At 43.9% G+C, this 25,272-nt stretch overlaps 2 protein-coding genes across 2 annotated transcripts in view; one reads left to right on the top strand and one right to left on the bottom strand.

Annotated features, from left to right (window-relative positions):
- The window catches only part of ASL (argininosuccinate lyase), a 48,259-nt gene extending 46,032 nt beyond the window's left edge, over positions 1-2,227 (bottom strand). Inside the window, exon 1 of the mRNA XM_066576305.1 lies at positions 2,150-2,227. The gene's annotated coding sequence lies outside the window, so the exon portion shown is untranslated. The remainder of the gene's footprint in view (positions 1-2,149) is intronic.
- Positions 2,228-2,257: 30 nt separating this feature from the next.
- Positions 2,258-24,607, top strand: CRCP (CGRP receptor component). Its single transcript, XM_066576316.1, has 6 exons — positions 2,258-2,527; positions 9,887-9,923; positions 12,350-12,448; positions 16,862-16,956; positions 22,281-22,338; positions 24,302-24,607. Exons 1-6 carry the CDS (start codon positions 2,520-2,522, stop codon positions 24,443-24,445), a joined length of 441 nt encoding a protein of 146 aa, XP_066432413.1. The 5' UTR covers positions 2,258-2,519; the 3' UTR covers positions 24,446-24,607.
- Positions 24,608-25,272: the final 665 nt, after the last annotated feature.

The raw sequence follows: 25,272 nt of genomic DNA, 5'->3' as shown, positions 1-25,272 counted from the left end.
TCCCGGTCTCTGTTGACAGCGGAAGTCAGGTGACTGCTGCCTGCCAATCAGAGTCTGTAGCTTCACCGTTAGGAACTGCTGGCATCATGGCACCCAGAATGTGAGTGTTGATGCCAGACTGGGTGGTGATATTGAAGCCTCTGATTGGCAGGCAGCAGTCACCTTACTCCCGCTGTCAACACAGACTGGGAGAACAGCGGGTCTGCAGCGCTGGATCAGTGGGGTTAAAAACAGGCCGATTTATTATTTTGCCCCATCTAAATCTGACAATTAAATTTCCAAAAGTAACCGGACACCCCCTTTAAGTTCCATTCTTTATAGAGAGCCTAAAGTATGCCTTACTTTAACGACATATACATGTTAGAATTAGAGCTCATTCACACGAATGTAAATACGCTTTGCATTACCCATGAAGAGAGCCCATTAATGAGTTCATTCTCAGATGTGTATTTATTTTTAATGCGTATTTCGGTCATATATAAAAAGCAGCGCCTCCTATCTTGGTGCGTATCACGTATCTTATTAGATACGGCATCCGGCAAGGATCCGGACACTACTGGTCATCATCCCAACAGACCAGCACTGGCACTGCGACTACACTGCTACATCCGGCAAGGATCCGGACACTACTGGTCATCATCCCAACAGACCAGCACTGGCACTGCGACTACACTGCTACATCCGGCAAGGATCCGGACACTACTGGTCATCATCCCAACAGACCAGCACTGGCACTGCGACTACACTGCTGCATCCGGCAAGGATCCGGACACTACTGGTCATCATCCCAACAGACCAGCACTGGCACTGCGACTACACTGCTACATTCGGCAAGGATCCAGACACTACTGGTCATCATCCCAACAGACCAGCACTGGCACTGTGACTACCCTGCTGCATCCGGCAAGGATCTGGAAACTACTTGTCATCATCCCAACAGACCAGCACTGGCACTGCGACTACACTGCTGCATCCGGCAAGGATCCGGACACTACTGGTCATCATCCCAACAGACCAGCACTGGCACTGCGACTACACTGCTGCATCCGGCAAGAATCCGGACACTACTTGCCATCATCCCAACAGACCAGCACTGGCACTGCGACTACACTGCTGCATCCACCAAGAATCCGGACACTACTGGTCATCATCCCAACAGACCAGCACTGGCACTGCGACTACACTGCTGCATCCGGCAAGGATCTGGACACTACTGGTCATCATCCCAACAGACCAGTACTGGCACTGCGACTACACTGCTGCATCCAGCAAGGATCTGGACACTACTGGTCATCATCCCAACAGACCAGCACTGGCACTGCGACTACACTGCTGCATCCACCAAGAATCCGGACACTACTGGTCATCATCCCAACAGACCAGCACTGGCACTGCGACTACACTGCTGCATCCGGCAAGGATCTGGACACTACTGGTCATCATCCCAACAGACCAGTACTGGCACTGCGACTACACTGCTGCATCCAGCAAGGATCTGGACACTACTGGTCATCATCCCAACAGACCAGCACTGGCACTGCGACTACACTGCTGCATCCACCAAGAATCCGGACACTACTGGTCATCATCCCAACAGACCAGCACTGGCACTGCGACTACACTGCTGCATCCGGCAAGGATCCGGACACTACTGGTCATCACATCCGTATTACTAGCCATCTGCTGATGGCGACTGAAGGGACAAGTTACAGAAAGAATGCAAGGATCACAGGAAACCATCCGGTACCAATAGACCACCGAGGTTTCTAAATATGTACACAATTGATGTGATGATGATCCCCAGGTTGCCGGCTGTGCAGTAATTCCCGGAGAGTCCATAAAAATTTGCACTTTTTTTCCAGTGTATTTGGATAAATTGTCCATAAAAAATTCCTACTGGCAGCCCTGCCGATCACTAGGACATGGGGAGATGGAAGGCACTCAGTACTCGCTGACCAGGACCGGTGCCACCACTATGACTAATGAGGACTTTATACACCAATAATGACCTATCACAGCCATGAAGCTCCTATAATGGGAGGAAGAAATGGGCAGAAGCCTAAAGTTTTTATGCCTGCCAGCTGCTTCCTGCAGTGCCCGCACGCTGGTGCCTGTGGGCATCACTGGGGATGGCACTGCCCGCACTCACCTGCGATGTCTTCCCGCAAACTGATCATCTCCCTCCAGTCCTGACAACCTGCCGCTGACAGCAGCCGCCTCGTGACGTCACGCGTGCTCCTGGCCAATCACAGGGGAGGTGGCTCTTCGTGCAGGGGCTTGTCGGCACTCACCGGCAGCTGATGCCTGCGGTCTTCCGCGAGCGACAGGGGCTCCACTTATATCGCGACAGTCGATAGCGCCTATGATTATTGTGACCGCTTGCCTTTCCTGTGTGCTGCACGTCTACATTTATTTCTGTAGTAATTGCGAGCTCGGAACCTTCGTTTCCGTCGGAACGTTCTAACACGGTCTAGTTTCTGGCGGAATGGAAGTGATGTGACACCGGCAGACTCGGCAGCATGGAAGTGTAAGATGTCCTGTTTCTACCGTGTGTAATGGGCGGCCGTACGCCTCTAGCCGGCGCTGTCTCCAGTAAGCGGAGCCTCAGGCTCTTCTTGCGCTATGTCGCTAATTTGCTGCAAATTCTGACGCAGATTTTGGCGCAGCTGTGATGCACTTCACCCCTTTAACCTTTTCCAATCCACCGTCTGACGTCTAAAGACATTCTGATTGAAGGCTGTACAGCTCTGATATCGGAAGACGTCCGTCAGGGTATTCTTACTGTATAAGGCCGCCTGCAGACGAGCGAAAATCCCGCCGCTGAAAGTTTGCATAGGAGTGCATTAAAATACGCACTCCTATGCAGACGGCCGCGGTTTGGCCGCGCGAAATCTCGCGCGGCAAACAAACCGCGGCATGTTCTAATTTTCTGCGGGGCACGCACTCACCCGGCCGCCGGCTCCGGTCTGCGCATGCGCCGGCTGCGCGGCAGCCTGCACATGAAAGAGCCGGGGCCGCCAGGCGCGGGTGAGTACGCGCTTGTCCCTGCAGGCGCTCGGGTCGGATCGCGCGGCGAGAATTCTCGCTGCCGGATCCGACCCGCTCGTCTGCAGGCGGCCTTATACTGGCTGTTCTGTTGTCGGGGGCCTCTCCGGCATATCCCATACCACAGTACTGGCTCTAGCCAGCAGATGGCGCCATTGTATAATGACGGGAAGAGAAAACTCCCTAGGAAACCATGAATCCAAAATTGGATTGCAAAGGGTTAACCTGACTTCAGCTCAAAAGGTGAGATCTGCGACAGATCTGCACCAAAATTGGCATTGAGGTGTAATGACGTTCGTCAAACACATGCAGCTGGTGTCTACAGATGCCGAAGGCAGGCTCGCACAACCGAAGCGTAAAATGCGTAAAAATTGCAGCATTTTAAAGGCATAGGGAATTGTGTGTTGTGTTCTTGCGTGTGCATGACAGCGTGCGTAAAATATACTATACAAGCTTCCTGCTTTTTTTATTTATTTTTTTATTTCCTTCTCATGTCTCCTGGCAACATGCGTAAAAGACAGAAAAAAAACCCAGCGCAATGTACTTGTGTATACACTGCGATTCAAACACACCCAGTAGGGCACTTATGCGCATAATACACGGTAAAATAGAATAGGCTGCGTTCTTTTTTTCTTTTTTTTTTGCACGCGTAACATACGTAATAGATATATAGTGTGAGTGGGACAATGACAATCAGCATACTTCCATTATCGCCATTTCCGGCGTACTATGAGCACGTAATGCGAATACATTTGTGTGAGCCAGGGCCTAGGGGTACGTCCAGACTGGATGGGTTTGCAGTGGACTTTTCGTGTAGATTTTCTGCACAGCGTTTACAGTAACAGCAAAATCCTGTTCACACACTGCAGGGGAAATCCATTCAGAAATCGCTGGCGCTCCGATCCTGGAGAAACAAAGATGGCCGCACCACTTCTCTGGCTACATGATGCGCACTGTGTATTAGTATACATCGGTAGCCGAAAGCCCCATTTACACGCAACGATTATCGCTCTAAATTCGTTCAAACAATGGCATATGGGTGATAGTCATTGCATGTAAACGCTGCTATCCTTCACTCTTCGGCAGAACGATGATTTGAAGGTGAGCTTAGGGCCTTTTTCACACGGGCTACAATATGAAGCCCATGGTTTCCAATGGGTTCTTTCACATGAGTGATGTTTTGTAGCAAGAGTTTGTAGCCCGTGTGAATGCAGCATAAAATCAATCATTCATCTGGAGAGAGATAACAGGGACTGCAGGCTGTTCTCCACGGGACCAGCTGATTACATTGTATTCTGCTGACAGCCCCTGTGAAAACAAAAGAGCTAATTGCAGAGCTCAGACCACCTGCTGTGCTCTTGGAGGCTAATTTACATGCAAATGAAGCTAATAAAGTGCTAATGAGCATTAGTGTCCATTAGCACTTTATGCAAAATGATCGGTAGAACTATCGATCTTTCAATCCTTTGAAAGATTGTTTTTTGCGTGTAAATAAGCTTTAAGACACTACATGCTGATCTTACCGTTCATCCCAACTCACATGGGCAGCACTGGTTAAACAAAGCAACATGTAGTGTCTTAGGCCTGCATGTGGAATCCGGCCCTGGGAGCAGTGGCATCCGCACATACCTAGTTAGTCTTGTTTTCTCCTGTAATGCGGATGGTCCGCACGGCTCGCTGTTGGATATGTGCAGGGTAAATTTTTATTTGAAACTCCTTTTCCCACATCATCGTCTAGCGATGACGCAGAATCCGCAACCTTTCCACAATGTCAATGGCGGAAGGGCCGCAGATTGGACGTCTTCCATTGACTTCAATGGAAGTCGTCCACGCAAAAATGGAGCATGCTACGTTTTTTTCTTTCGCTTGCGGAAACCACAATTGGTTTCCGCAAGTGTGCAGTAAGAGTTGATTTCTAATAGCATACTATGGGCGGTATTTGCTGCAGATTCATGGTGTGAACGCCCACTGTGGATTTCGCAGCAAATATCTGCCCATAAGTAGGAGGCCCTAAACTAATGATGTATACTCCATGCACAGTGTGCATCAGGTAATCAGAGAAGCAGTGCCGCCATCTTTGTTTCTCCTGGCTCAGAGGATCACTTTAAATCTACAGAATGTCATTTAATTACAGCGGCGGTATGGATTCCACCTTTTCAAGTGAGGCGGTGATTTCTGTAACACAGTCCGCGCCAAATGGGGCAGATTTTGCGCTGTGGACATTACACAGCAAATTCCACCCCGTCTGTTGATATCCTTACAACGGCATGTGTTACCTGTAGGATATTATGGCGTCCTCTTAAAAAGCGTATTTGTTAAGAAGTGGCACATTAGGCATCCGTTAAACACATCCATCAGCAATGGGCTAGAATGGGTGCGTGAGGATAAGCTCGTGTATACATGTGACAGATGCTCCATGGTGCCTGTTAGGCATCCGTCACCCATAGACTACTATTGTATGCATTTAAGGGCTCGTTCACATCAGAGTGGAAATTCCAATTTGAACCTCTGTCACTGGTTACTGCAACCATGATTTCACCATGGCCATGTATGCAGTGAATGGAGTCAATGAAAGTACATTGATCTATTTACTTTAGCGTGTAAACCTTGCGTGTATATATGTGCTTGTAAAAAATCACAGCATACTCTATTTCATCGCGTATCACGCACAAACGTCCCTATTCTTCTCTATGGGTAGTATATGCAACACTGTCCATACGCAATACCTTACGTATGAGTGAGACTGCCACTATGAGACAGAGCGGGGAATAACAAAAAAACACACAAGTCCCTCTGCGAATGACCGTGCGTGAGATACTGCCATGCACAGTGCACAATTGCTGCCATAGGTGCTGATAGCCGGCATATATGGCGGTAAAACGTTGCGCGATTCCATGTAGCGTTTTATGCCTATGGCCGTGTGAATGTGGTCCAAGTCTGTGCCCTTTTTAGTAAGCCAGGCCTCCTCGTTGAGTGAGGTTCAAAAAGGGTCTAGAACCGTAAATGTGGTGTGCTGAGCCAGAGTTCTGACACGTTTAGAAGGTAAATCTCGCCATTCGCCTTCTCTAATATTGTCTAAAGGTCTGACGGTACAAACTAAGGCCCAATGTCCATGCACGGATTTTTCTGCAGAATCCGGAGTGGGTGTTCCGCAGCAATAAGCCTCTATAGCATGCTATGGTAAAGCGATCCTTCATGTCTCCGAGCGGAAACCACTCGAGGGTTAAAAAGAGAAAATGCAACATGTTCCATCTTGCTGCGGTTCATGCACAGACAGCTTCCATTGAAGTCAATAGAAGCCGTCCGATCCGCAGTAAACCCTGCAGACAGGCCTTGGATTCCACGGGAAAACAGGAGTTTAAAATAAAACAAAATATACTGCGTCGGCCCGAGCTTCCACATACATCCGCAATACCTGAGATTTTTTTTCCGGAAGTGTGGCGCTTTTTGTGAGGGGAACAATAGCGTTGCTGCACGGCCAATTCTTCACAAATCACATGTTGTTCCAATAGTAAAAAATGGAAAATCGCATTTCACTCAAATGAAAGTGTGATGCGTTTTTTTTTGTTTTGTTTTTAATTTGTCTTTTGCAAAAATCTCCTCCACATCCTGCAGCTGATCCGTTGCGGCCATGCCGCGCTGAAATTGACATGACACGCGAAATTCAAAGACACAGTATGTCAATTCTTTCCCCATTTTCACGGCGGCCTCTCTCCTCGCATAGCATTCGGGACGCCATGCTTAACATAGTAAAAAAACGTCCTGTGTAAGAGAGGCCTTGGGGAATAAAGGGTTATTCTTGAACACAATCGCCCAAAAATCGGACATGCAGCTATTTTTTGATCGGTCAATGGCTTATCTTCCCGTTGGAGTTCTGAACCTGTCACAATCGGGAAAATCATTTATGTGAATGCACCCTAGGACAGACTGTCCTAAAATGTGCCACATTTATCAAAGTGACTGCTGGAAGATGAAGCTGTCAAAGTTTAGTAAATGGCGAGATTCACAGAATATGAACCCCATTCTTTTGAATAGGGTCCTGTACATGAGCGATTGTTTTTTCGTGGGAAAATATTGTGGCACATTCTATCTTTGGGCGTTCCCTCGGAACACTTCGCCCGTTGTTTTCAGTGCGATGCGAGGTTTCCCATTGAGAACAATGAAAGCTGTGCTGGAGGATCATAAGTGTACTGAAGTGAGGGGAGGCGTCTGCCACATAAACGCCTCAGATCTGCAGGGACGTCGCACCGTATCTGGCCAAGTTCTGCAGCCTGATATCGCACTCGGTTGTGTGAAACCAGCTTAAAGGAGATGTCCCGAGGCAGCAAGTGGGTCTATACACTTCTGTATGGCCATATTAATGCACTTTGTAATGTACATTGTGCATTAATTATGAGCCATACAGAAGTTATAAAAAGTTTTATACTTACCTGCTCCGTTGCTAGCGTCCTCGTCTCCATGGAGCCGACTAATTTTTGGCCTCCGATGGCCAAATTAGCCGCGCTTGCGCAGTCCGGGTCTTCAGCTTTCTTCTATGGAGCCGCTCGTGCCAGAGAGCGGCTCCGTGTAGCTCCGCCCCGTCACGTGCCGATTCCAGCCAATCAGGAGGCTGGAATCGGCAGTGGACCGCACAGAAGAGCTGCGGTCCACGAAGGTAGAGGATCCCGGCGGCCATCTTCAGCGGTAAGTATTGAAGTCACCGGACCGCCGGGATTCAGGTAAGCGCTGTGCGGGTGGTTTTTTTAACCCCTGCATCGGGGTTGTCTCGCGCTGAACGGGGGGGGGGGTTAAAAAAAAAAAACCCGTTTCGGCGCGGGACATCTCCTTTAAGGCCTCATGCCCACGGCCGGGTCGGATTCCGAAATATTGCAGTGGAATCAGACCCGGCGCCCCCCAGAGACCCTATACTTACCTCTCCAGATCTGCCGCAAGTGTCTTGGCTGGCGCATGTGCAGTGCCGTGCATGACACGCCAGTGCTGGGCTGGGATGCAGATTCTTGCGGTAATTCCGCAGTGCTCACAGCGAAAGTATCACAGGACAGCCGGCTTCCATTTCCGCACAGAATACACCATGCTTCAATTCTCCCCCGCGAGCGGAAAATCGCAGTTGATTGCCACTCGTAGGCAGGGGTGAATCGTTTAACATTGCGTGTCTATGGACGGACATTGCTGCAGAATGTGTAACAGGTGCCTGACTGTGAATTATGCGGCGGTAATCCATCCGTGGGCATTGGCCTAAGGCTGGCTAGTTTACGTTTATAACTGTGCCAAAATTCTGGTGCAATGTGCTGCAGTTCTTGCCACAATTTACAAACTCCCCATTTTCAGCCAAGTTGGAAAAAGTGTCTAAAAACGCTCCCCCTATGGAGAAGATTTCTGAATCGGTCTTGGGGTCTGTTTACGCCAAACGATCTCTCGCTTGTACAAGGGAACGATGTCAGAGTTCGCTCAGACTGCCTGTTTATACCGGCAGATGCGTCGTTGAATCGTTCAAATGGGAAATCGTTTTGTCTTTCACATTCGTTGTATAAGTGACAACTGAATGAGCGCCGTGTAAACCAAACTGTCAACCAGCCAACGGTGATTTTTATGCTTAGGTAAAATGAATGAAAAGCGATGATTATAATTTATCATTTGATCTTTGGCCGCATTTACACTGAACGTATTAATCGCCTTCACTCATTTGGACGCTAATAGTTCCCGTGTAAAAGGTCCTTATGTTGTCCATGGCAACCAATCACAGAGTGGTGTTCATTGTGTATTCTGCTCTGGTAAAATGAAAGCTGAACTGTGATTGGTTGCTATGGGCTATTAAGACAATTTTTTTTTATAAATCTGCCCATAGTGAATGCGGCACAAAGCATGTAAGGCCACCTATACACGGTGGGTAGTTTTATCCGCCGATGTGAGGCGTTTTTCAAGCAAAAACCCCTTGCGTCTGTGAAATTCCGATCATCTTCTCACGTACGTTTCACGCTCGATAGAGGATCGGAAGTGTGAGCCGTGCGATGCATTAAAGGTCTTGCTGAAATCAATGGGTGATGCGTCCCAAGGAACACAAAAAGACAGAGCATCGCTTGTGTATAGGACTCTATTCAAAAGAAAGGGGTTCATATTCGCGCAATGCTCAAATCTCACGCAATTTTCTCGGCCGTGTGAAAGCGGCCTGACGCAGTTTTCTGGTCCAGGGATCTGTTCTAATTTGAATAGTCAATCTGCCACAATATGTATTGTGTGCTCAAAAGGAAATGCCAGATTTGCTCACTGAACCGCTACATTGCCTCTCCCTAGGCCAGCATCCGTGTGAGCGGTGCAGCATGTACATGGGTATGTGATAAATCACCGGGGGCTGCGGATATGTACTCTGCTGCTACAATGGCACCAGTCCTCAATACCTTTTAACTTTCTTTTTTGTCTATTCTTCCTCAAAAATGGTACAAGTCGATAATGAACTTTGTACAACCATTGAGCTTTAGTTCTTTGTCCCATTTGAAGCTTTGCTTTTTTTTTTTTTTTTAATTATACGTGTTACCAGAGGTGTAACTTGAAGCTCCTGGGCCCCAATGCAAAACCTGGAACGGGGCCCCCAACTATAATGCTTTATTCATAGTACTGGGCTCCCTATATGATAAAGAGGCCTTATGGGTCCCCTAAGGCTCCTGGGCCCGGGTGCAACTGCATCCCCTGCATCCCCTATAGTTACGCCCCAGACGGCACACTAGTACTAAAACAAGTTATGCTGCTTTCCAAGTGCTTATTGGGAAAAAAAGTTAGTTTTCATTATAATGTGCGATGATTTCCCTTTGTTAATGTATCATTAATGTCCTTTTTTTATTTGTAGGCAAGATGCAAATGCAGCTCTGCTGAGCAACTTTGAGGTCCGTACTCTGATTATTTCTGGGCTGAATAGTTCTTATTTTTGATAAAATGATAACAGAAATTCATGTTTTGTGTTTTCAGTTAAAATAGATTCTCCCCTGTGCATTTCCCAAAGTAAAGTAACCACACGTAGGGTTAATTATCACTTACCCAGTGTAATATAAGCAGGGTTTCACATTACTGGTCATGTATAGTGTGTTCCTTTCTGTCAATGTGCCCTTGGGCTGGCTCATGATTAGTAGTGGGGCTGTGCAATAGGCTACCTGAAGAAAATCTCTATTAGGCTGTGTCACCCGGGCGTATTTGCGCCATACACAGTGAATAGAACCCACTGCTTTCAATGGGTTTGTTCACATAAGCGTGTTTTGCACATGCAGTTTGTTCACACAAAGAAAATGCCCAGCGTGCTGTATTGTCCTGCGCGTTTGTGCAAGGAAAGGGCACATATTAAAATAATTACACTAATTGTCTATTACAATGAATGTTAGCCTGATTGCGTGTTTGACTGTACTTTTTCTGCACGATTTGTACAGTAAAATACATATATGCAAATACATGGCGCAAATGTGTCTGTAAATGCGCTTACCCCCGTGAGTCATGCAACGTTTTACAGATTTGGAGCCACTGGAGACCCGGCGTACTACGTATCTCACGCTGTCATTCGCAGTGTACCTGGTTTTTTTTTTTGTTTTTTTTTTTTGTCTCTATTTCCCCAATGTAATTGCATATGGGCATGCATATATATGCATCCATAGAGAACAATGGGCTCTCTTTGTTCATATATACGTGGTAAAATAGAACATGCTACGTTTTGTTTTTCTTTAGATTTAGTAGATTGGTGGGGGTCATCAACTTGGACCACTGACAATTAGCTGTTTGCAAGCCATTGTGCTTGTGCAAAAAGCTGATTTCTGCAGGAAGCATACAGCTCTGTTCCCACTCCAGTGGCTCAGCCTGGTATTGCAGGCCAGGGTCCTACTGAAATGATGGGAAACTTGGCCTACAAATCCAAGTTGGGCCACGGCATGTCTGTGCGCTGTATGCCCATGTGATATGCGGTAACTCGCAGGCGATCGATTACATTGCCTTAGAACAGCATGTTCTATTCTGCAGCGTATATACGCAAGATAGAGCCCATTGTTCTGTGTGTGTATATATGCTCGCCCATACTCTGTTCCGGAAAACCTAAACAAAAAAGAAACAGGTGTACTGCACGTGACGGCATGCGAGAGACATGATGTCTTGCTCAGCAAGACTTCGCTGCCGTAGGCAGGTTCACAGCGGCTCCACAGCTGTAAAATGCTGTGTGACTCACGCAGCGTTTTCACTTACGTCCATGTAAGCCCACTGTAAGGCAGGTGACTGATTTCTTTTTAATAGTTTACAACTGAACAACCCCTTTTAATTTATTTTTATTCTTCAATTTTATTACTTTTGGTTGACACTTTAGAGGCTTTATTCCCTTAAGGACCAGACTGCTTTGCACCTTAGAGGGGTTGTCTCGCAAAAGCAAGTGCAGTTAAGCACTTCTGTATGGCCATATTAATGCACTTTGTAATATACATCGTGCATTAAATATGAGCCATACAGAAGTTTTTCACTTACCTTCCCTGCGCTGGCGTCCCCGTCTCCATGGCTCCATCTAACTTCAGCGTCTAATCGCCCGATTAGACGCGCTTGCGCAGAAGGGTCTTCTGCCTTCGGCTCGGTCTGGCACGAGCGGCGTTCTGGCTCCGCCCCCTTCTACGTGTCATCGTGTAGCTCCACCCCGTCACGTGTGCCGATTCCAGCCAATCAGGGTTTTGGGTTATTTTCTTATATATACTGTTTTACATATGTATGTAATTATGTTTTTTCCTATCTATGTCCCGCATGACGTCATATAAGACCTCTGGGGGACATTCACATGGGTTTTTTTATTTGACACTTTCCCACTGTAGCTGGGGCGTCCATAGGAGTCCCAGTTACAGGGGAAAACAAGCCCTGTGGTGACAATAGTCACTGGCAGAGCTGGCCAGGGTCTAGTATGATCCTGCAGCTCCACTATAGCAGGGAATCCCGGCAGTCACGACACCCCCTTTGAGTGCCGTGTACTCAGGGAAGGAAAAGGCAGAAAGGGTTAAAAACCCCTCTTGCCTTCTCCTCCGGGTTATCAGCTGTCACTAACAGCTGACAACCTGTCCTGCCTCTGATTGATTGCTGGGCCAGGAGGTTTAAAGCCCCGCTGTAGTTTTAGATATGGCTAGGCTTTAAGCCCAGGACCAGACGCCATAAATTTACAGTGCCTGGTACTTAATTGGTTAAAACCCCTTGGCAGTTTATTTCAGCATATAATATTTGTAAGCTATAATGGGCCAATTAATACTCTTGAGGGACCGCCGTACTGTAGCATGTCATTTAGTCTACCTGTTCTTCTGTATTAAAGGTCTTTCAGCTACTTACTGACCTAAAAGCGCAGCAAAGGGATGGAAGGAAAAACAAGAACAGTGTTGGACAGCAGAATCTGAATACTATCATGTATGAGGTGAGCTGCTGCTGCTGGGATCCTACGATTGTCACATGTCGCCGTGTAGAAACAAGCTATGTGGGGTTCCCTAGTCAGATAATTCAGGAATGTCTGCACCACGAGAGGGAAATACATTTATGGCTTCCTTACACATATGATATACTATATTTACTTCTTTCTCTCTTCTTGAGTTTGTATCCGTTTTACTAAAGAATAGTGAGGGAACAATTAGGATATGCTAATAAGCCATTGTTGCAAATGTAATCTCATGCCCCACATTTCTCAGTAGAGGGCGCCCTATGACTATGCTCATTTAATGTTTTTCCATTGTTACTGGAATATGTGGAGCGTTCGTTTATTTTAGTCGTGTCGTAGCTCTGCTTTTGCTCATCAAATATGTAAGTCTAGATATAGAATGGATATCATTAGGCCGGTCTCACACGAACGGATTTGAATTGCGGATTATGCAATCGCCATCCGCATGTGTGAAACGCATTAATACACGGGTATTGAAATGCATCGACCTTCACCGGTCTACTTACACTTGCAGGTAGGAATCGCAGATTTCATGAGCAAAAGAAAAATTGCAGCATGCTCTATTTTACCACGGATTCCGCACATATGAGGATGGATTACATTGCGTATGGGTGCGGATTGAACTCAAATTGCTAGGAGTCCAAATAATAAATGGTATAAAGCAAGCAGAGTTTTGTGGGCAGACCATGCAGGACAGAGTCTGGGGAGCAACACCCCAATCCAGCCTGCTGTCTGCAACCTCCGTTTATTCCTTTCGGCTCTTTCTCCACAAGAAGTGTGGTTTGTTTAAACTTCAGCTGCACTTGGTCAGAGCTTGGGAGCCACAATAACACACTGTAAGGTCTGTCCAGATAATGTGTTTCAAAGTGCAACTTCTATGTGAGCCTGGCCTTATACAGGTGGTATTCCCCACAAGCAGTGTCTCCCCCTTTAAGCAGTTAGTTTGTCTCCACTTTCCCCAAAACCCCACTCCACTTTCTAAGTAGACATCAGGTGCTCCATGTTCCCTACTAGTCACAGCATGCCTATTCACTTCCTCAGTAGTCAGAGTATTCCTCCCCTACCTCATTTTCCGGTCACTGTGGGTAGCGAACACTTCTCCTCCATGTGCTCACTTATAGGAAGTTCCCTACCACTGAATACAGAGAAGCAAAGGAAGCAAAACAGTCTCCAGAGACGTTCGTATAGTTGACGTACAAACAAAGACTTTGTCCTGCCCGGTGTTACTGGTACCCTAAACCATACCATCCATTTTAAGTGGATTGTCTATTTGTATATCACTGTAGCAACACATTCTTCTGCTGTTTTTGTGCTGCATGTTCAACAAGTAGTACCAGACAAAATTTTGTGTGTGTGTGTGTGTGTGTGTGTGTGTGTGTGTGTGTGTGTGTGTGTGTGTAAGCCCTCACTGACTGACTCGCCACTAATTCTCTAACTTCCTGGTGTCGTGCAAACATGAAATTTGGCATGACCATTCTTCAGGTCCTAAATAGGAAAAGCAAAGGGGTCACCACTTGATTATTCCATGCTAAGTACAAAAGTATTGGCACAGCTATGTAATGTAACTTCCCAGTGTCGTTCAAGCGTGAAATTTGATGCGAGAATTCTTTAGGTCCTAAGTGAAGACAGTGGGAGGGGTGGCACATTCTGCAGAGGGACATTGGTACAAGCAGCCTGAGGAGGATCTAACGCTCCACATGTGTACATATTTTATTCCTCGGTATCTCTAAAGTAATCTCAACGTCATAAAATTTTCCGGGAGAACAACACGTAAACACCTGTATCAAATTACCTCAGGCGAAGCCGGGTATATCAGCTAGTATTTCATATTTACGTTAACAGCCGCCAAAAATGAATGATTAGAAGATATGGAGTATATTGCGCTGTAACTTTTGTAGGGACACATTACAACACTGAAATAAACTTCTGACTTGGAGTCCTTCAAAGCTTAATTAAAACAAGGAGCACCAGCGCCTCGGGACTGTTTGGATGACCACACTGCTTTTAGGAACAATTTTGGATGCCGTCATCAAGGCTTGATATCCAAACAAGAGCAACCATGCAGTTATTTTGAAATACAGAGCAGATTATCTACATTTTTACATTGTGAAACAAGCATTCACTGCTATTGCCAAGAGGAACTGGCTACAATTGTACTCTATAGGGAACAGGCTTTGGTTTGTTGCAACAAAGTTTACAGGGATCTGATTTTATTGGATGATATCTATTGATCTGTGTATGTAGGTTGCAAATATCTTCATTACATTACTCTATGCTCCTCCTAGACCTCTCCTCTGACTTGGCATCAGACTTGGCCCTCTCTTGGATCTCGCCAATGAACATTTAGGCTACATTCACACACAGCAGTGACCCATACATTTTGTGTCTCTATAAACCGTTCGCCACTGGGAAAAGTAGTACTGCCAATAGCAACAATAGCTTCTTCCAATGGTAGATGAGACTCTGATCATCAAAATGCACTGTACAGAGAATTCTACTGTATATTATTTTCATCCCAGTAGAAGGGATAGGTTTTATTCGGGCATTTATGGCTGCTAATGACTTTGATTGGAATCTTATAAATCTATATATGCATCGGGTCACCCACTGGTGACTGTGGGATACTGAGATTTATACAACCACTCCAGTTAGGGATGTGCAGCTATTACAGAGAGTATATTTCATTTTTGGAAACCCTATACTGCTATAACTACTATATGTGGGCCAGACACATTTCAGAACATATCCAAGTATACCACCAGTAATAAAGCATACCTTAGAAAACCAAGTTTTAGCAACTCTACCGCCAGTTGTAAATTGCTCTAAGTGTTTGCTGGGCATTTCTTCAGCAGGCTAGTGTCCTGTGATCCTAATGGCAACCCCACCTGCATAGACTTCATATCTGATGCCGCCCTGTATCATCCACAGTTCCCTGCAAACAGATATCTGGCCTAGATGGTATGGCCACGGCTGAGATCACAGGATATTTGCCTGTTGAAAGAATACCCAGAGGACTCTTGGAGAGCTGTTTTCATGACACATGAATTGTTAAAAGTTCTTGATATAAAATATACTTCATTGCTGCTCTGCATTGATCTGTTCTGAAATATCTCTAGCTCCTGTGTAGTGATTTAGGATAGTCAAAACTAATGATCAGTTCCCTCTAACTAATATTTAAATGGGCACTCCGGGTTAAACAAACTTTGCATACATAAATAGTATACGAGCATATAAGAGCGCTGCCACCTCTTCGTTAGATGTCTTGGCCATCTGTCACATGGCCTTTGTGCAACTAAGTTACATTCAAGAGAATTGGAATGAGCTGCAGTACCTGGTATTGCCACTGTACAATATACAGTGCTGTGCTTGACATACAATGCACACTTCTTCCTTTTCCCTTCTCCGGAGGAAGAAAAGACACAGAATAAGCACAAAGAGAACATGCAAACTCCATGCAGATGTTTTCATAGTCAGATGTGAACTTACAACCTCAGCACTGCAACGCAACAGTGCTAGCCACTTAGCCACCAAGCTGCTTCCTTCTCCAGAGGAGTAGGAGGAAGAAAAGGTGACAATTTTCTTCGTATTCTCCATCTCCTGCTTCTCTTCCTTTCCTTCTCATTCTCCTCATTTCTTCCTTCTTTTCTGGAGGAGGAGGAAGAAGAACGAACAAGCCTGGCAGCACAGTTTTTAGAACGGTTACCTTTAAAAATATTATCTGCATGGACTTCATATTCTCTTTGTGTTTCTACTATTTCTCATCCAGAGAAGAAGGTAGGAAGGCCAAACGTGGTGACTCAGAATGCCAGCACTGCAAGGTGGTAGTGTTAACAACTAAGTTCGAATCTGACTAAGGGCAACATCTGGATGAAGTCTATGCAGTTGTTGGCCTTGATGGTATTTAAACGTAGGACCCCATTACTGAAAGGTAATAGTGCTAACCACTGAGGCACACACCCACCACATTTATTGGATATTCAATTTTTTATTTTTCACTATTTTTTTGCTAAAAATCAGCTTGGGATGACCTGATCTAATTTTTATCGCCTGTCCATTCACAACAAGCAATACTAATTCTGAGCTCCACGGGCCATCCCCAATCTGATATTAAGGATAGATTATATCGGAGTCCTAGAAAACCCCTTTAATACAAATCTTTAAATTTTTTGCGACATACTTCCTGAAATCTGTCTCTCTGTGCTATTTATGATTTTAATATTGGTGCTGGAAGGATGAAGGTAATTGATAAAATGTCCTCTGACTGCTTGAACATCGCCCATGGGAACGATGAACTACTAAATCTATGGGTATGTAATAAAGCAGAGAGAATTTTGCTTGGAATGTCTGATTTTATGTTGAAAATAAATTTGTATAACCTTCTTGATCTTTTCCCAGACGCTGAAATACTTGTCTAATAGTCCCTGTCAACGACAAAATCCTGAAATGGTAAAAGAGTTCCTAACTGCCCTGAAGGATCATAAGCTGACCAAGTAAGTGCTTACTGGCTAACTGAAGGCTTAACCCAACTTTTTTTTTTTTTTCCTTCTTTTGTAACAATAAACTCAACTTGGATCAAATGGGCTATTGCTTTGCTACACAAACCTTATGTGAGCATGTGCACAATGCATAAAAAGAGAATGCAAGGATCTAGGATGGTAATAGTCACGTGGAATAAGCATGAATTGGCAAATATGTCTGAAGAGGAATCGTGCCTGATCTGTGTCAATAATAAAGCGCATAAACAGTAATTACTATGCTCTTGGGAAATGATAATAGTTTAGAAGAAAAATGGATAACAGTGGAAAAACTAAACTAGCTGATAAGAAACTTACATAGGATAACAATAGATGGGGAGGGGGCATTTGTGTGTCAGCATCATGGGTCATTAAGCCAGGTGGCACTGGGTGAAACCTAGACCATAAAGGAATCCTAGAATTGTAGAGTTGGAAGGGACCTCCAGGATCATCTGTTCCAAGTCCCAAACCCCACCACCACCACCGCTCAATGCAGGATCACTAAATCATCCTAGACAGATGTCTGTCCAGTCTTTTTAAAAGACTTCTATTGAAGGAGAACTCACCACCTATCATGGTAACCTGTTCCACTCATTGATCACCCTAACTGTCAAAGTTTTTTCTAATATCTAATCTGTGTCTCCTCCCATTCAGTTTCATCCCATTGCTTCTAGCCTTTCCTTGTACAAATGAGAATAGGGCTGATCCCTCTGCAGTGTGACAGCCCTTCAGATATTTGTAGACAGCTATTAAGTCTCCTCTCAGCCTTCTTTACTGCAAGCTAAACATTCCCAGATCCTTTAACTGTTCCTCTTTAGACATGGTTTGCAGACCGCTCACCATCTTGGTAACTCTGCTCTGAACTTGCTCCAGTTTGTCTATCTTTTTTTTTTTTTATTTGGGGTGCCCAGAATTGGACACAGTATTCCAGATGAGGTCTGACCAAGGAAGAATAAAGGGGATTACCTCACATGATCTAGACTCTATGCTTCTCTTATTACATCCCAGAATTGTTTGGCTTTTTTGCTGCTGCATCACACTGTTGACTCATGTTCAGGCTTTATTCACACAAGTGTGTATATACACAGCTATTTACCCATGTAAATATGCCAGGCAAGTTCAATAGATGCATTGAATCCAGTGCATTCTTTCTGATGAAGAGTGCATTTACGCAGGTAAATGGCTGTGTAAATACGCTTGTGTGAAGGCAGCCTCAGTCTGTGATCTATTAGAATACCCAAGTCTTTTTCACATGTGGTGCTGCTTAGCCCAATTCCTCCCATTCTGTATGTGCCCTTATTCACTTTTCTTGCCCAGATGTAGGACCTTACATTTCTCCTTGTTAAATACCATTTTGTTAGTCACTGCCCACTGTGCAAGCTTGTCTAGATCTTTTTGAAATCTCTCTTCTCTAGTGTTCGCTATCCCTTCTACCTTTTGTGTCCTCTGCAAATCTGATCAGTTTCCTCCTCCAGATCATTTATAAAAATGTTTAACAACACTGGGCCTAGGACAGAGCCTTGTGGTACCCCACTTGACGCATTCTTTCAATTAGACGTGCAGCCATTTATGACCACTCTTTGAGTAGGATCACTCAGCCAGTTGTGAATCCACCTAACAGTTGCCTTGTCAATCCCATATTTAGCTCATACCATTGTTATTGAAAAAATTACCACTTTGTCAAATGCTTTATTAAAGTCAAGATATACTATATCTACAGCATTTCCCTGATCAACCCAGTTGGTGATTGTCATAGAAGGAAATTTAGATTTGTCTGGCATGACTTGTTTGTTAGAAACCCAAGCTGGCTCTGGTTAATTACTCCATTCTCATCCAAGTACTTGCATACGTGCTGTTTAATAATTTGTTCAAAGATCTTCCTGGTATAGAGGTCAAGCTCACAGGCCTGTAGTTACCTGAGTCCACCTTCTTCCCTTTTTTGAAGATGGGGACAACATTGGCCTTCTCCAATCTTCTGGGACCTCTCTAAAGTTTTCAGTGGCTCTGGTGGAATAACTTCTTGATACAATTGCTTTTTGCTGTATATCGTACTGTGGTAAACTGTTAGATAAAGCTATGTGATGTTACTAAAAATAGACAAATATAAGTGATACCTTTTGTATGGTTAAGCAGAAAGTTTGTTTATGAGCTTTCAGAACACAGAGGCCTCTTTTATCAAGCAAGTTTACATATAAAGAATTGAGAGTAATGCACAACCTTTAATTTACGTTACATCATGATATTGTGCATGGGGCGGTACATGATTTAAAATAAGCCAGAGCAATAAAACTTAGGTTTGTCAATAGGTGGCAGGGTAAAAGATGATGACTTGGGAGCAGGATTGCCAACCGTTCAAAAATTCCTGGACAAGGCTGGTGGTACTTGAGCAGGTTATTATGATTTGTAATTATTTTACAGCTCACAGTAAAATGCTGGTAATGAGTTCATATCAGTTGCTGACCCATAAACATATTACTTATAATCTTTATCATTCAGAGTGGTTTTCCAAACATTTTTGGCTATTGTGAAGTTGGCCAAAAAGGGGAAAGATTCAGGTTGACAACCCTGCTTAGGAGTACAGAGATCTGGAGTGACTGGTGTTTTTATATAACATCCTTTCAAGTTTGTGCATTTCTTTCAGTTCTTCATTTAGTAACTTGACAGATAAAGGGGCATCTGAGCTCTGAAAGCTTGCAACTAGAGATGAGCGAACGTACTCGGATAAGCACTACTCGTCCGAGTAATGTGCCTTATCCGAGTACCGCTGTACTCGTGCTGAAAGATTCGGGGCGCTCCGCTGCTGACAGGTGAGTCGGAGCGGGGAGCGGGGCAGAGCGGGCGGGAGAGAAGGAGAGAAAGATCTCCCCTCCGTTCCTCCCCGCTCTCCCCTGCAGCTCCCTGCTCCGCAGCGCGTCCCGAATCTTTCAGCACGAGTACAGCGGTACTCGGATAAAGCACATTACTCGGACGAGTAGTGCCTATCCGAGTACGCTCGCTCATCTCTACTTGCAACTATAAACTTTCTGTCTAGGTCTTAAAGGGGTTCTGTCATTACAATCTGTATTTTTTTTTCTCCAGTAAATCTGCCCCGCTGGCACAACCTGTGGTAAATAACACATATAAAACGTTTTTTTCAGTAGTTGTACTTACCTAGGCTCCATTTTTCACCTCCATGCTCTGTTTACATCTTCAGCCCCTCCTGCTAGGAGGTCATCTCCCAGCACCCCTTGCTGTGCTGACCACTTCCGCCCTCACAAAGCTACTTCCGCCCATCCAGTGCAGTGAATAGTCCTGCCTGCAGTCTACCAAAATCTGCTAGTGTTTCTCCCTGCCTCTGTCTCTGAACACCCAGAGTTTCCCAAGGGCTTCCAGATCTTCCTTGCAATCTCACAGTAGCCACTCACTGTAGTCACTCACAGCAGTCACCCATATATATATATATATATATATATATATATATATATATATATATATATATATATATATATATATACTTATATATATATATACTTATATATATATACTTATATATATATATATATATACTTATATATATATATATATATATATATATACTTATATATATATATATATATATATATATATATATACTTATATATATATATATATATATATATACTTATATGCAGAAGCTTGCATTTTCATTGGCTAATAGAAATGTATTCTGCCTGACAACAGTGTCAGGGATACATTTCTATTGGCAGAGAGTGTGCCTGTGCACGTGTAAAGTGCTTCCAGGCGAGCGAGCACGCCGCAGCCTCACGCATGCGCAGTCGTGCCGTTGTCTCGCGCGGCTACCTTCATTCCGCGCTTCCTCACAAGACAATGTACGCACACGTCACTAGTGACGTATGCGTACATTGACCTGAAGGAAGTGGAAGGTAGGCAGTGTACGCTTTTTGACCGGACGGAGGAAAATCGGGTGCTGGAGGTCACGTGACCGAATTGACAAGCGGCTCCAGGAGAAGAATTGGGATAAGAAGAAGAGGTAAGCAGGCTGCCTGGGGAGCAATAGGTAAGTATAAAATTTTTTGTTTTTAATGACAGAACCCCTTTAAAGTTATCGCCTCTATACTTGTGTTCTTGTATGTGTTGTGTGGTGTTGTGTTTTTTGTGTGTGTGTGTGTGGGTTTTTTGTGTGTGTGTGTGGGGGGGGGGGGTTGTTTTTCTTTTCTTTTCTTTTTCCTCCCGCTTCCCACTTGTAATAAAATAATCTTTCTTCCCACACTGCTCAGTAAACAAAGAAAATTCCATGTACCTAATAGTCTACTGGCCAGCTGGTGCTGTGGTACATCATAAATTCATGCCTGCACTTCTAGTAGGCTTACTGCCTGCATAAATGGACATAAGATTTTGAATGATGTATGAGTAACACAATGGGAAAATATGGGTTTTCCCCAGAGCTTCCGCTTGAGCATTGTCAAGCACTAGGGGGATATGGCTGGATAATGTATGGTTGATCTAACATGGACAGTCTGTGAATGAGCCAGCGGTCCAGATGTTTAGCTTTCTGTTTCATACTTGCGTGCTAAAGACTTTTGGCTTGTCATGTAGTGTGCTCTGATTTGGAGACCATACCAGGGAAATCTGCTCACTCTTTAAGAACTGTTTGGCATGACATATAAACATGAACAAATGACAATAAGAAACACATTTATGTTCTCGTTCTGTCTTTCTAAATGAAAGATTGCCTAATTAAACGCTGAATCTTTGACCCTTTCTAGTTTGCTTCATTGTGCACAAAAGAAACTGTCTCATCAAGGTAATCGCTAACAAATCTTGTGCATGGCAGGTGCCCAGCTGAGTAAACTATGTTGCACAGCGGTGCCCATTTAAATCCTGTAATACAGAAGATGACTTCATGCAGTCAAATATAAAAATGAGATCTAAAATGTTCCCCTGACTACATTTCTTCTAATTTTAATGTAAAATTCCTAGTGTCTTATCTGTTGTGCTAGATCCGTACAATGTGGATGGAAGAGAAGGAAATGAGTTGGGCTAGCTCCTCATAGTTGTGGTTTAATATAGCAGTAGAGATGAATGTACTACATTGACAGCTACCACAGTACACATGTTATCCAGCTGCAACGAAGTCAAACTTCTATCTTCTATATCTGTATTATAAAGTAGATGAACATGACCGGAGCAGATGACAATTAGTGACTAGTGATTAGATATGATGTAGTAAGTGTAGAACTCTATGGATGGTACTGTATTCGTTTTATTTGGTCTTCATAATGAATACGTTGACTAGAACTAAAGTTCTTCCATTTCCACAGAGCAGAAAAACTGCAGCTTCTTAACCACCGACCTATGACAGCCGTGGAAATTCAACTGGTATGTATTGATTTATTGTAATACAACTATTGTTACGACTAGGGTATGCTCGCATGATATGGTAGTCGCAGGTGACTGGAACCTTGCCGTCCCGAGGCGGCAAGATCCTATAGTCACTGCCTGCACCATGCAGTTACAGTGTTGTAGGACCTTGCCCTTACACAGGAAAAAAGTTTGTGTACAACTAGGAGAATGGTTTTAAACCCCTTAAGGACCAGGCTGTTTTGTACCTTAAAGGGGTTGTCCCGCGCCGAAACAGTTTTTTTTTTTTTTTTTCAACCCCCCCCCGTTCGGCGCGAGACAACCCCGATGCAGGGACTTAAAAAAAAAACAGCACAGCGCTTACCTGAATCCCCGCGCTCCGGTGACTTCTATACTTACTGGTGAAGATGGCCGCCGGGATCGTCTTCCTCCGTGGACCGCAGCTCTTCTGTGCGGTCCATTGCCGATTCCAGCCTCCTGATTGGCTGGAATCGGCACGTGACGGGGCGGAGCTACACGGAGCCGGCATCCTGCACGAGAGGCACCATTGAAGAAAGCAGAAGACCCGGACTGCGCAAGCGCGGCTAATTTGGCCATCGGAGGCCGAAAATTAGTCGGCACCATGGAGACGAGGACGCCAGCAACGGAGCAGGTAAGTATAAAACTTTTGATAACTTCTGTATGGCTCATAATTAATGCACAATGTACATTACAAAGTGCATTAATATTGCCATACAGAAGTGTATAGACCCACTTGCTGCCACGGGACAACCCCTTTAAGGACCAGACACTTTTTAGGGATTTTACCCATGTGGCAGTTTTACTGCCGTATTTTGTTTCCTTTAGCTAACAAAATTATTTTTGCTGTGTTCTTTTTTTTTTTTTTTTTTTTTTTTTATTTTTTTTGTTGTTTTTCCTGTGACCTATAGGTCATGTTTTTAGTTTTATTGGGGGTAAAATGCTAAAAAAAAGTTGTTTTTTTTTTCCTTTTTTTTTTTTTTTTTTTTTAAATATTTATGCTAAAATAAAGTACCAAAACAGATTCCTCTATTTGTTTCGGACGTTTGGATATATAATAGGTATGGTTTTGTTGTACAGGGCGCATACGGCGGCTGTTTTGGTTAATGTCGCTTTTGTGTTATTCGCCTTCTTGTGTATATATTGATGTTTTATTCTGGAATTTTGTCTTACTGATGTATGTGATTATGTTTTTTACTATCTATGTCCCCCATGACGGTATATAGGACAGCTGGGGGACACTCACTTTTTTTTTTTTTTTTTTTTATTTGACATTTTCCCACTGTAGCAACCCCTGTAGTCACATTAGTCACTGGCAGTCTAGTATGACCCTCCAGCTATGCTGTAGCAGGGAACCCTGGCGGTCTGACAGTGAAAGTTACACTTTCTTTCACTTTCTAGTATACAGTGCTCATTGAGCGCTGTGTACTCTGAGAAGGAAAAGGCAGAAAGGTTTAAAAAAAAAACCCTCCTGCCTTCTCCTCTGGGTTATCAGCTGTCATTAACAGCAGATAACCTGTCCTGCCTCTTATTGATTGCAGAGCAGAAGGCTTAAAGCCCCGCCGTAATTTTACTATTGGCGGGGTTTTAGGCCCAGGACCAGGCGCCGTATATTTACCGCGCCTGGTCTTTAATGGGTTAAATTCAGAGTTTGTTGGTCTTGTTTTTATGTAAGAAGAAAAACAGCAGTTGTTGATACAAGAGCCGAACGCTAATCTTGTGAATGTTACACGTCAAAAGAATTCTTACATAAAGGCAAGAAAATGCCAGTAAATATAGCAGTTGGTATAGGAGGTCCTTAAGTTACCTTTATGTTATTTTCTTTGGTTGACACCCAGCAACAGATCTAAAACCAAAGTGATAGCCATTGCAGGTTCCATCGAGATTGTCACCCAGCTATACTACACACCTGGGCTCTAATAACCAATGGCATTAACTTCTGCTTATTCTTGTTTTTGAATAGATGGTGGAGGAAAGTGAAGAAAGGCTGACAGAAGAGCAGATTGAGCAGCTCATTCAGACAATCACTTGTATTCTTCCTGGGGATCCAGAAGCCGAGACACAGGAGCAAACTGAAATGGAAGATGATGACATTCTACAAGAATAAGACTTCTTAAATATTTTCTTGTACCCCACTTGTGTTTGTTTAAATACTGAAATATTTCACATCGCTGCTGATTGACTTTTCTTATTACTATTTAATTATTGGCTGATCTGTGAACTACAGCAATTTTTCAGTTTTTCCTTAATAAATGCAATTTTTGTAAGACTGCTTGTTCCTATTGTCTTTTAACCCCTTTATCTCAAATAGTCTTTAGATATTTTGCACTGGTGAGTACATGGGAGCAATATTTATTAGGTCCTCATAAGATAGGTCAGTCATGGGCAGAAATGTTTGTTTTTGAAAAATGCAAATTTTTCCTAATTTTCTCAAAATTTTGGATCTTTTTTATAAATTGATACAAAATATTGACCGAAATGTACCACTGATATAAAGTACAATTTGTGATGAAAAAACAGTCTCGGAATCACTTGGCTAAGTGAAAGTATTCCATAATTAATATCGCCTAAAGTGATGTATGTCAGAACTGAAAAACTAGGCTGTGTTCATAAGGCCAAAACTGGCTGCAACACCAAGGGGTTAATAGATGGAATTCTTATAGATGTGTTGATACTAATATATATATATATATATATATGTTATTTTTTTAATGATAAAGAGGGGTTTTTAAACTTGTAATATTTTTTATAATACTACAATTTTAAGTACAGTTGTATAAAAAGGACTGTAAAATGACAGTTAAAAAAAAAACACTTTATTTTTGCTTTTAAACTTATGATTGCTCGTAGAATATACTGCAACACTTCGGTATTATAATATAGTGTACTTTTTACCGGCATTGTATTAATCCTTACCATAGGCAAGGCTTAATA

The sequence above is a fragment of the Eleutherodactylus coqui genome, chromosome 1, assembly GCF_035609145.1.
Source record: "Eleutherodactylus coqui strain aEleCoq1 chromosome 1, aEleCoq1.hap1, whole genome shotgun sequence".
NCBI classification, from domain to species: Eukaryota; Metazoa; Chordata; class Amphibia; order Anura; family Eleutherodactylidae; genus Eleutherodactylus; species Eleutherodactylus coqui.
Note: the sequence above shows the minus strand (reverse complement) of the source record. Positions and strands in the feature narration are given on the sequence as shown.